The sequence below is a fragment of the Sorex fumeus genome, unplaced genomic scaffold (assembly GCF_029834395.1).
Source record: "Sorex fumeus unplaced genomic scaffold, SorFum_2.1 ptg000037l, whole genome shotgun sequence".
Classification (NCBI taxonomy): domain Eukaryota; kingdom Metazoa; phylum Chordata; class Mammalia; order Eulipotyphla; family Soricidae; genus Sorex; species Sorex fumeus.
This window is the reverse complement of record NW_026606094.1, coordinates 55563183-55575569: the sequence shown is the minus strand read 5'-3', so window position 1 is coordinate 55575569 and position 12387 is coordinate 55563183. Positions and strand designations below refer to the sequence as shown.

General features: G+C 36.5%; 1 protein-coding gene across 4 annotated transcripts in view; it reads left to right on the top strand.

The window, feature by feature from the left end:
• ETV1 (ETS variant transcription factor 1) overlaps window positions 1–7184 on the top strand; it is a 99608-nt gene extending 92424 nt beyond the window's left edge. For all 4 annotated transcript variants that reach the window (XM_056118307.1, XM_056118308.1, XM_056118306.1 and 1 more), the window contains one exon: window positions 5291–7184. In XM_056118307.1, coding sequence (XP_055974282.1) covers window positions 5291–5512 — 222 coding nt within the window. In that variant the 3' untranslated portion in view covers window positions 5513–7184. The remainder of the gene's footprint in view (window positions 1–5290) is intronic.
• The last annotated feature ends 5203 nt before the right edge of the window (window positions 7185–12387 follow it).

Here is a 12387-nt window from a genome sequence, read left to right as displayed (position 1 = left end):
GATTTAATTTTATTTCAAATGATCTTTTTTTAATATTGAAGGAGATTTTTCTTAATAGAATCCACACCCTGCAGTCCTGGGTGGAAGGTTGCAGGGGGATGCTTTGTCTACTCCTGGTGCTGTGGGGATGGGGTCAGAGGTCACTCATGAGGTATCAGGAGGACTGAACAGGGCTTTGAACATGTGAAGCATGTGCCTTGTAACTTGAGGTGTTTCACCATTCCTGAAAGTAGTTTCTGTTTTATAAGTTTTTTTTTTTTTTATTGATTAAGGTTTTGTCATTTACAATACTGTTAATGATGGTTTCCCATATGTACATAAAAAGAAAGAATGAGATGAGGAACTGGAGAGATAGATCAGTAATTTAAGTACTTGTCTTGCACCTGGCTGGCCCAGGTTCAATCCCAGGGACCCCATATGGTCTCCAACACTGCCAAAATGGGTCCGTGGAAAAAGAGCCAGAAGGAAGCCCTGGGCACAGCCAGGTGTGCTTCTCTTCCCTACCAAATCCACAAATTGTGACATGAAACAAATGTTTTAACTTAGAACAAAATATACACATTTTGAAGAGAGTAAAGATGACATTAACATAAAACATTTGGTTATTTATTATTGTCACTTGTGTATTCAGTCTGCTTATCTGATATAAGTTTGTGATTTATCCATTTTGAGCATTACTATTTCTGCATCTTGTTCACTTGGGAGGAGACAAAACATAGTTATAGTACAGATTGTGGCAGATTTTTAGGTCATCATAGTTTTGCCAGCAAAAACTAGACCAGTTGCTACTTGAAACTTAACAAAAATGAGAAATAGCATTGAATTCCCCAGACCAAGGGAATTGATGCTATAGAGTTTGTCAGTTCCCAGGTTAGCACTTGGGTGGCGGGGGGGGGGGGGGGGGGGGGAGGATGTACCTAGAATAGCAAAGATTTTTATAGATAAAGCTGAAATATTTTTAATTGCTCATTGTTATCTGCTTTTTCATCTTAAACCTTTAGTCATTTTAAATTTCTCCTCTTCTTTCCTTTACCATATCCACTTAAAGCCAGATCTTTTCAAATAAATTCCATTCCTTTTATTTTCATTATAATCTCCCTAATTCTGGTACATCAAATAGTCTAGAAGTTCAGGTGCAACATGTTATACACATTGCTTTTAAAAGAAAGTACAGTTATTAATGGAGAGGGTTGTATGGTAACATTTCAAAAGAGTATCTTTTAAATGTATTTTTTCTAAATGATGGTTTTTATCTCAAAGTTGTTATTTAGTGAAATAATGTATTTGAGACATTTATGTTGTACTGTCACAATAAAAGCTTTCAATAACTGAAACTTGTAATGCATGTTACACTCTAAAATTTGTGTAAGCTAGGGCATATTTAGTTTGTGTCTTTGAACATTAAGCTTCTCATTAAAAGGAACATTCACAGCTAAAAATTAACATTATTCTAAGATCTTAAATTCTCCCTATCTTAGACAGCGTTTGATAAGATATCTCCAGGATATCATATTCAGTCTTATATATTCTAATAGAGGCAGAAGCTTCTTATTACTAGTATCACTTCCATACTAATTTACTAAATCCTGTAAGAAAGGAAAGTCATTTAGTGGAGTGATATACAAAGGTTAAGATTTGTTTGCAAGTAGCAAATAATTAGGGTATTTTATAATTACTATAGTCATGCATATTTATATCAATATGAATGATTATGTTGATTCATTTTACTTTTTTAATCCCTTCATTGCTTCATACATATTTTCCCTTATTCTACAGTCGTTTCTTCTCTATAATTAGTCAATCCTTTAAAAATATGGTGTTAATTATGTGTATTACTGTTATTGGGAAATGTTTATGACTCCACATTATAAATGTTTATATCATACATATGTAAGAGAATATAAATTGGGATTTTTTTTTTTTTTATTTTTTATTAGTGAAACAACATGAGGTACAGTTATAGATTTACAAATTTTGTGCTTGGATCTCGGTCATACCACGATCAAATACCCATCCCTCCACCAGTGCCCATTTTCCACCACCAGGATAATATCCCTCCCCCCCCATCCTCCCATCCCCCCATCCCCCCCGCCACTGTGGCAGGGCATTCCCCCCTGTTCTCTCTCTCCTCCTGGGCGCTGTAAATTGGGATTATTTTAAAATAATGGAAATGTGGCTTTGGGTACATAAACACTCATAATTTCTGTCACTTGAACAAAATAAATGATAGCATGATTTTTTACACTTTATAGATTGCTTGTGTGTATGCCATTTCAAAATTTAGAAGCTCTTTGAATAATATAAGCCATTGTTTTAGCAGAGGTGTTTCTGAATGATATAATGGTCATCATTTCTTTTGGCTTACTGGATAATTTTGTTAAGTTAAGGCCAACAGAACACCCATGCAGAGATGCTCAGGGAGCTACTCCTGGCTCTATGCTCAGGGATGATGCATTCTGGGGGATCTAACCTGTGCCTCCAAATGCAGAGCATGTACTCATTGCCAGTGAGCTACCTCTCTAGCCATTATACTCTAATTTTTAATTTCCTCTTTGTATCCTTCTATTAATTCTGAAACATTAAAGATTAAAACCTAATTTAAATATCTGGTCTTTTAGTGTGTAGTTCAAAAAATTCTGTCTTGTTTAATTATTATTTATGTCCTAAAACATTCACATTTATTTATCTCAGCATTAGAATTTAAATATACTTAATGTACAGCTTTTTCCATATTGTAATTGCGTTACTAGAAATGGAAGGCATTATTTCCCTTAGTTGGTATCTACTCTTGTCCTAAACTCTGTGACATTTTAAATAGTTCAGTAACTAAAGTAGTAGCCTTGGAAATGTTTATTCAAAAGAAAAATAAAAGGAAGCCATGAATCAAGGCAGAATGATTATGAGATTTTACAATCTTGATTGCATGTTAGACAGTTTAATTCCCCACAGGGATTTGTCAAGTCATTTCTAATTATGACCAATAAGAAAAGGTTGGATAAAAAACTTCCTGTAGCCTTAAACAAACACTCCTTTCATTGAAGCGCTGAGAAAAACAAAGAAGGTCATAAAATGCTCAGAGGTATGTGGGCCATTTTTTCCTCTGGATGCTTTAAATTTAGATAACCAGAAAAGAAAAGTAGCATTTAGCATTTTAGCTTTGCTTCTGATTAAAACCCCTTTTAATTTTTATTTTCACTTCACCATATGAACTTAGTTTCCTCCCTACAAAGGATGAGCAAATACTCTTATGTTAGCTCTTTCTGGTCATGCAGCACAGAGAAGCTTCTGTGTTATAAGGTTTTATTTACAACATGCTTTCCATAGAACCGTTGCTGATTTATGTCATATAGGATAATGAGTGCAGTTTAAGAAATATGTCAATTCAAAATAACGTGTGTTTAAACTGCTCAAACCAAAAATTATTGACTTTTTTTATTATTTTTAAGGTTATCTAAATTAGTTTCTCTTACATCAGGTTAAAAGCCAAATTCAGGTGCTGGAGAGATAGTACAGTAGGTAAGGTACTTGCTTTACACACAATCAACCTGGGTTCTATCCTCAGAATTCCATATGGTCCCCCAAGCACTTCCGGGAGTGCTCCTTGAGCACCACCCAGTGTGGCCCAAAACTTAAACAAACAAACAAAAAAGCATCTCCCGGGTAAAAAATGGTCTCGGTCTGTGTCAAAAGCAGAAGTGCTTTTAGGTTGTTGATCCTTTTTCCCCATCCTATAAACAATATGAAAATACTATACATATATTTTCTAAATATTATAGAAATCATAAACACAGTATTCCCCCACATGGGTGATGTCAGTACTTATATGATACACAGATGTATTGCGTAGTTTTCACTTCTCTAAAATTACTGAACTCTAACAATGTACACTAGGAGTCTGTCAAAGTTAATACAAAAAGTTTTATTCACTTAGTACTATCTATTCCCAGGTTTTGTGATACCCTCAGTATTTTTTTATTAATGGTCATGGGGAGATGGGGGTGCATGTTTATTTTACTCAATTATTTATAATTTCCTGGAGAAGAAGCATTAGTCTTCAAAATTTAAATGTGGGGCATGTCACTCCCTACAAATTATGCCACTTCTCCTTTATTTCAGCCAGCTGTCACATTTCTCTTTCTCATTTCCTCCCTATATATTGTATATTCTAAATTCTTTTCACTTTTTTACACCTCTTACTTCAATTTGACACTTTATCCACATCCTTAACTTCTGTCTAATGCATTTTGCCTTCATTTTTAAAAGTGATGTACTAGAATAATGCTGTCCTCTTGATTCATCTTTCATTTTAAATAAGGCTATGTATCTTTTCATTTTTCCAGATAAAAATACACAGCGCCAAAAAATAAAAACAGCTCGCCCTGTGAACCAGTGGATAACTAAGCTAGTTTTTAGTAAGAACAGAGCTTATCTTTCTTTTAGGTTGTAGAGATTTAATTTTCCTACAGTTTCAGAAATGGAATGTAAGCAGATGCTGCATGTTAAAAACTATTTTACAAGTATAGATATTACCATTTAAAGCAGAAAAAGTTTTTTGTTTGAAGTGTCTGCATAAAATTTATCATTTCTTTTCTAAGATTATTATATAAATTTACCTTTGTATTAAGACAACCATTGAGCTTTTGGGGGGAAAAATCAAACATTCTAATTGGTGTCAGAGAGTGAGTACAGAATGCAGGGCACTTGCTGAGCTGGATTTAATCCCTGGCATGCCACATGCTCCTGTGAGCACTGCCGGAACGATCCCTGAGCATATAACAACGAATAAGCTCTGAACACCTTCAGGTATGGCCCTCAAACCAAAAAATACTATTTTTGTTGATTTTTTGTTTGAGGACCACACCCAGCTGTGTTCAGGACTTAAGTCTGACCCTCTGGTTAGGTAGGGTGTGTCCATACTCAAAGAACCATATGAGGTGCTATAGAACAAACGGGTTGGCTGAGTACAAGTAAAGCCCCTTAAGCTCCTGTGCTGTCTCTCTGGTTCCCTATTAAGCTCTTAAACTCTATCTGGGATGAATAAAACTGCTACTCAAGGACATCATTTTGCATTCCCTAAACTGTATTTAATTCCCTGAAGTAAGTGCTTGGGTATCTGAGTGTGACAGTATGTGCATGTGAATTTAGGTCTAGCTTGCTGATACTTGGCTGTTTTTTTCTTTTGTTCTCCATTTTGAAATATTAAACCATCTTTTGTTCTGTTTTTCTACTTGCCCTTCCCCATCTGGGCATGATGACGATGTTTTTTTTTTCTTTTCCATGTTATCATCAGGTGGCCGGAGAGAGATATGTCTACAAATTTGTGTGTGATCCAGAAGCCCTTTTCTCCATGGCCTTTCCTGATAATCAGCGCCCACTACTGAAGACTGACATGGAACGTCACATCAATGAAGAGGACACGGTGCCTCTCTCTCACTTTGATGAGAGCATGGCCTACATGCCAGAAGGGGGCTGTTGCAACCCCCACCCCTACAATGAAGGCTATGTGTATTAACACAGTGACAGTAAAGCTGGGCCTCTTCCTGCTTCTCTTCTCTTTGCAAGATGCAGAGAATCTCTGAATTCTCTCCAATCTTTGTTTTATTTTTGTCATTGTATTTTATTTTTAAATAATAATACACAAAGGGGCTTTTCCTGTTGCATTATTCTATGGTCTGCCATGGACTGCGCACTTTATTTGAGGGTGGGTGGTAGTAATCTAAACATTTATGCTGTGTAACAGGAAAATAATGGGTGAATGGGTGGGGGGGTGGCTTGGGGATTACTTTTTATGTAGGCTTGGGATGGGGTCCTACAGGTTTTAAGTATAATGAAGCTATATCATGTTTTTTTCTGATTTCCTAACAACATAAGAAAAAGTTCCTTTTCTCCAGGTATCTAAGGTACAGTTAATTCACATTGTGTAAATATCCACTTGGAGACTTGCCTTGGGCATTTCCCCTTATCATTTCTCAGTCTCTGCAAGGTGTTCACACATGTTACACACACACACACACACACACACACACACACACACAAATCTACTGTAAATGGCAGTTAATTGATAGAAATGACTGTTTTGCACCTCTTGTAAAAAGGTATTTAGAGATTGCATTTGCTGTCTGTTTTGTTTTGCTTTATATATGACTCACAGAGGATAACCATAAAATGGGCAATTCTCTCTGATGTTAATAATCACCATGACTGTAAATGAAGGGCACAATTTTGGACTCTGGCTCCAAACTGAGTCATGGGCCAGTAGCATTACATGTATATAACACCTTGCTGCTTAGGTACAAATCATACTGTCTTTTAAATATTCTGAGGCCCATTTCAGTTGAATAATACGTCATGGTCCTTTGAGATCTTCATTTAAATGTTAAATCTGGGGTAACAATGAAGCAAAAAATATGTGTCTCCTTTCACTTCTTCAGTACATGAAACTTATTTAATCAATAAGAATTAACTGTACTAAATCATATATTATGCTGTTTTAGATATAACAGCAGCCACTCCTTAAGAAAAATATCCAATACACTAAATAGGTACTATAGTAATTTTTAGACATGGTACCCATTGATATGCATTTAAACCTTTTACTGCTGTGTTATGTTGATAACATGTATAAATATTAGATAATGCTAATGCTTCTGCTGCTGTCTTTTCTGTAATATTCTCTTTCATGCTGAATTTACTATGACCATTTATAAGCAATGCATTTAACTACAGATAGCATTTCAGGACAAAATAGATGACTCAAAGCATTTATTGCTTAAAAAATAGCTTACACCATACTACGCTATAAGCAGCTTTTATGCACATTGACAAATGAAGAGTAAGCTTCAGCTTGCTAAGGAAAACTGTGGAAATTTTTGTAACTTTTGGTGAAGTGGAAAATTATTTACAAACTGTCAAAGAATCTGAGGAAGTTGCTGTATGACATAGTGCTGGCACTGATATTACCCATTATCTTGTTTTGGACACTCGTGTAAATGTGATTGGATTGAAAGAAGATTTAAAGTTTCAAAGATTTTTGCTTTGGTTTTGTTTTACATTTAAAGAAATTATTGAAAACAAGATATATTGTTCCATTAACCTCGAAAAATACAAAGTAAATGGTGTTAAAGAATCTCTGAATACCTTCCTCAATGATTCAAGCAAGAAATGAATTTTGTTCAGTCGGTCAATTGCCCAGAGCAATGTCATTTTTCAGGGTTTATAGCAAAATGCAAAGAATAAAAATACATAGGAAAAACATAAAATAACATGATGTTCATACTGAGCACGTAATAGATTATTGAAAGATATCTCCCAGCTATTAAATTCCCAAACAGATACAGATCACATCTTGCTTCTCTAAATTAAACCATTAATGAGAACCTAGTTACAATAATTGATACTATTTAATCCTGCCCAAAAATATCTGTTTTCAAAATATGTCTGTAACTTGTAAATTTCAATGACTGCATATTCATTATGTATCATTAGGCCCATTGTGGGCCTAAAAGTATGCCTTAAAAATCAGAATTTTACCCCCCCACTATGTTCATGTAGCCATTTACAGCACTTAGGATAAAAACTTTTAAAAATACTCAGCTAAAATTTTATTGGAAAGAAATTGACATATTTGAAAAAATTTGAAGAGGGTCTTCAAAATATACTCTATATGAAAACTGTACAGAGAATTCTATTTTTTTCTCTTCCTTTTTTCCCTTTTAATTTTTTCTTTTTAATACTATAATTCTAGTTTGACAGTGAAGAAGAATTAGGCCATGAGATATTTTAAGAGATCAAAAGAACTGGTATTAATTATATAGTATTTAAGGACAAACCATATACTTTCCTGTTTAAGGTACTGACTGACTCACTGAATGAAGTTATTGGCCAACATTAGGGATATTTCCAGTATAAATGGGTTCAAAGCATTGCATTAAAATCTCCTTTGGGAAATGAATCTACACCGTTGTTTTTTTTTTTTTAAGTTCTGTTTTTACTCTACTTTTTGTTTTGGTTGCATTTTTATTTTCAGATAGATTAATAAATCTGGCAGCTGATTCTGCAAGATTCGTGTGTTTTGGATTTCTAATTGAATTGGCTATTCAAATAAAGAAATTAACATTATAACATTTTTCTTCAACTTGGTAAACTTTTGAAAGAAATAAAACCACTTAGTGTTTACTGTCTGTTGACAGTGATGTTAATACCCAACAGAGTAGTTTCCTCCATGTCTCCTCATACTTTTCTTAATTAATATAAAATGTTTTTTCTAAGTTACTCTTATTAAAACATCTAAAAGTAAAATTCTTCAAAACTGTATGAGGCGGGGTTGGAACGATAGCACAGTGGGTAGGGTGTTTGCCTTGCACACAGCTGACCCGGGTTTGATTCCCAGCATCCCATATGGTCCCCCGAGCACCGCCAGGAGTAATTCCTGAGTGCATGAGCCAGGAATAACCCCTGTGCATCACCAGGTGTGACCCAAAAAGAAAAAAAAACTATGAGGCAGTTTTCTCAAATCATAGAGATTGTTTCCACAATTTTAATAGTATGAAAAGAGGCCTAGCAATAGTATAGAGGGCACGTTGTTTGTCTCTCATGCGACCAACCTAGGTTATATCCTGGCATACCATATGGTCCCCCGAACACCTTCAGAAGTAATTCCTAAGTAGAGAGCCATGAGTAACCCCTGAGAATCGCTGAGTGTGATCCCTCAAGAAACCCAACAGCAATAACAAAAACAAAAAACGTACGTTTAGGAGTCCAAAATAATTTCTGGCAGGGCTCAGGCCTTGCAAGTGGGGACTCAGGTTCTATCCTCGACATCTCCTGAACACCGCCAGGAATAATTCCTGAGTGCAGAGCCAGAAGTAATTCCTGAGCATCACTGGGTGTGACCCGAAAAGCCAAAATACAGAAAACAACAAAATAATTTCTAGAGGATTAAAATCAAAGAGTTTGTGGGTAAATTTCTTCTAGATTGAGGCCAATCTCTGCCTCTGTGGCCACATCCTCTTTCTCCTCTATTTCTTCAAATCCCCCACTGCTTACTTCTTAAAAGAGTAATGTGATTATATTTAGAATTCACTCTATTAATCCTGGATTATATTGCCATAGGAAGATCCTTAGCAATCTAGAGGTTTCTGGGCCAAAGAAGTATCCTTTACAGGTTGCTGGGATCGAGACATGGACCTGGATGGAGGACCTCCTTGGGGCTATTATATAACCTACCATACAGACAAAGACTGTCGTTAAAGTACTAACTGAATTGTCTATGGACAAAGAAGTTCCACCGAAGGTGTTAAGAGTACAAATAATTTTGAAGAATATTCTTATTTAACATTAAACTAGTTTTTCCTACATTGTATAAATTGTACCAGAAGCATCCTATATTATAATTTAGTTATTCCACTAAAGCATCTATTGATATTATCGTGTTTTATATTGTTTCTTCTCCCCATGTTACATAATTAGGCAAAAAAAAAATAAGATGTAATGCTTTATAGAATAGTAACACAGTTAATAGTTGTCCAGGCCAGTTGTTATTTCTTACGAAGGATTTCTTTTGGTGCTTTTGTGAGTTGTTACTCCTTTGCAATTTTAAGATCTACAAATGATTTGTATTTGATACTAATAATATATAAAACATATGTCTGTTACTCAAAATTCTAAAATTAGTTGCTTTATCTTTATATAATAAGAAATTAACATTATCTGATATTTGATCAAATCATAGGAGTTTTGTGCCACTTTTTCTGTCAGGAAGCATTTTCAAGCCTATAATGGCAAAATAATATTGGTTGAAAATGTTGGCTTAGGGACGAGAGCAATAGTACAGCAGGTGGGGCATTTGTCTTGCACATAGCTGACCTGGGTTTGATTCCCAGCATCCCATATGGTCCCCTGAGCACATCCAGGAGTAGTTCCTGAGTGCAGAACCAGGAGTAACCCCTGTTCATCGCTGGGTATGACCCAAAAAGCCAAAAAAAAGAAGTTGGCTTAAAAGAGAGAATCTATCATTTAAGAATAAATGAATAAGCTATTTTCCATTTGTAGTTTAATCTGAGGAAGAACAGAACTGCATAAAATATGAATTAGGTAAAGTAATATTACAAGGAAGCTAGTAGAAATAAACAGTTTTGATACATATTACATAAAAGCCAAGATTCACTATATCAATGTTGAATCTGATACCAAAAATTTGCTAATTTTACTTGAAACTCAATTATTTCCTTGACTTGGTATTTTTATTTTTATGGGACTCATTTTAAAAAGTTTATTTATAAAATAGAAGTTTATAGCACAGCGGGTAGGGCGTTCGCCTTACAAGCGGCCAACATGGCCGACCCGAGTTCGATTCCTCCGCCCCTCTCGGAGAGCCCGGCAAGCTACCGAGAGTATTCGATATGCCAGACACAGTAACAACAAAGTCTCCAATGGAGACGTTACTGGGCCCGCTCGAGCAAAACGGCGATCAACGGGAGGGCCTTTACCTTTTTACCTTATGGAAAAATACAATTTAAAATAATTGATCCAAGTAGTGAATGATTATAGAAATATCAGTCACCAGAATGTTTGGTTAGAAGTATACATAGAACAGTTACACTGTCCTCCCATTGTTCAGCGATTTGCTCCAGAGAGCCCAGTAATGTCTCCATTGTGAGACATCTTGCTGCTGTGTTTTGCATATGGGATCCATTACGGGTAGCTCGCCAGGCTTTGCAGTGCGGGTGAGATACTCTCCGTAGCTTGCCGGGATCTCCGAGAGGGGCAGAGGAATCGAACCCAGCTTGGCCGGCCTGGCCGCATACAAGGCAAATGCCCTACCACTGTGCTATTGCTCCAGCCCACATAGAATAGTTATGGTTTATAAATTCATACATACAGTAGGGGTTTTTTTTCATTATAGATTTTCTAATATTCCTATTCCATTCTAAGATTGTTTCTCTGGGAAAACAATTTTAATTCACTTGAATGTATTAAACTTATGATTTAAGAAAACATGCTATGAAATGTCTGTGATTATAGCAAATTGAATCTGCTCTAAATTTAAACCTAAAATAAAAACCCAGAAATGGAAAATATTGGATTATGGTGATAACATTGGAAGGTGGCACGTCTAAAACTGGCAACTGTCATTTAAGTTTTTGACTCCTAATCTGGGGAATAATTTTAATCATTTAATTTATGACTAAACCTCTTGAGTAATCATTGTACTACTTCATTTACTTCCTAGGTATTCACTTTCAGGTGATTTATTTCCCAAGATAATTGATAAATCTTTTTCTAGTTCTTTGTTCTGATCTCTTTATATATACAAATTCACTTACTCCCACCAGCAGTTATATCACAGAAGAAATTGGGGAAGGGCACAACCTAAATTATTTTAGTGATTTCTATGCAACAAGCAGTCTACTGGCATGGCCTGTCACTGCTGCCTGCATTAATGATTGGCATAGTCTTACTAGAAGCTTAGCATATTAGCAAAATGAAATGATACAACAGCATCATCAAACATGATTTCCCCAGTTTTACTGAAAAACAATTTATAAACATAGCATGAAGGTTTGCTTTATGGAGCGATAGCACAGCGGTAGGGCGTTTGCCTTGCATGCAGCCAACATGGCCGACCCGAGTTCAATTCCTCCGCCCCTCTCGGAGAGCCCGGCAAGCTACCGAGAGTATCTCGCCCACACAGCAGAGCCTGGCAAGCCACCCGTGCGTGATGTATTCGATATGCCAAACATAGTAACAACAAGTCTCATGATGGAGACGTTACTGGGTCCGCTCGAGCAAATCGATGAACAACGGGAGGATCGTGGACGGTAATCATCAAACGACTAAGGAAATTCCACGGCTCTCTCTCACTGCTTATGTTCCATGGTCTAGCGCTGCTCCCCCACTCGGGATGGCCGAAGCCCGGTGAACAAAGGAGGAAACAGCCAGGCTGGTTGGTGATCAGTTGCATTTATTCCATTCTCCCCATGCACCTGTTCCAGTCTCACTAAGCTCTCTTAACTATCTCCTCCTGATCTCTTTGCTAGTCTCTCACAAACTCCCATGTTTTGGGGTAGCAACCACACACCTAGGTCAAGTAGCACAATCAACATATGAAAGCCCTTCCCTATAGCCTGCAGCCTGGAGATCAGGCCCAAGGGTGGAAACACCACCCAGGGGATTTTCTCCTTTTCTTAGTCCAATGCCAGACACAGTAACAACAAATTAACATCTTAATTTTTTTTTTTGGCTTTTGTGGGTCACATCCAGTGATGCTCAGGGGTTACTCCTGGCTCTGCCCTCAGGGATTACTCCCAGTGGTGCTGGGTGACCAGATGAGATGCTGGGGATCGAACCCAGGCTGGCCGCATGCAAGGCAAATGCCCTACCCAATGG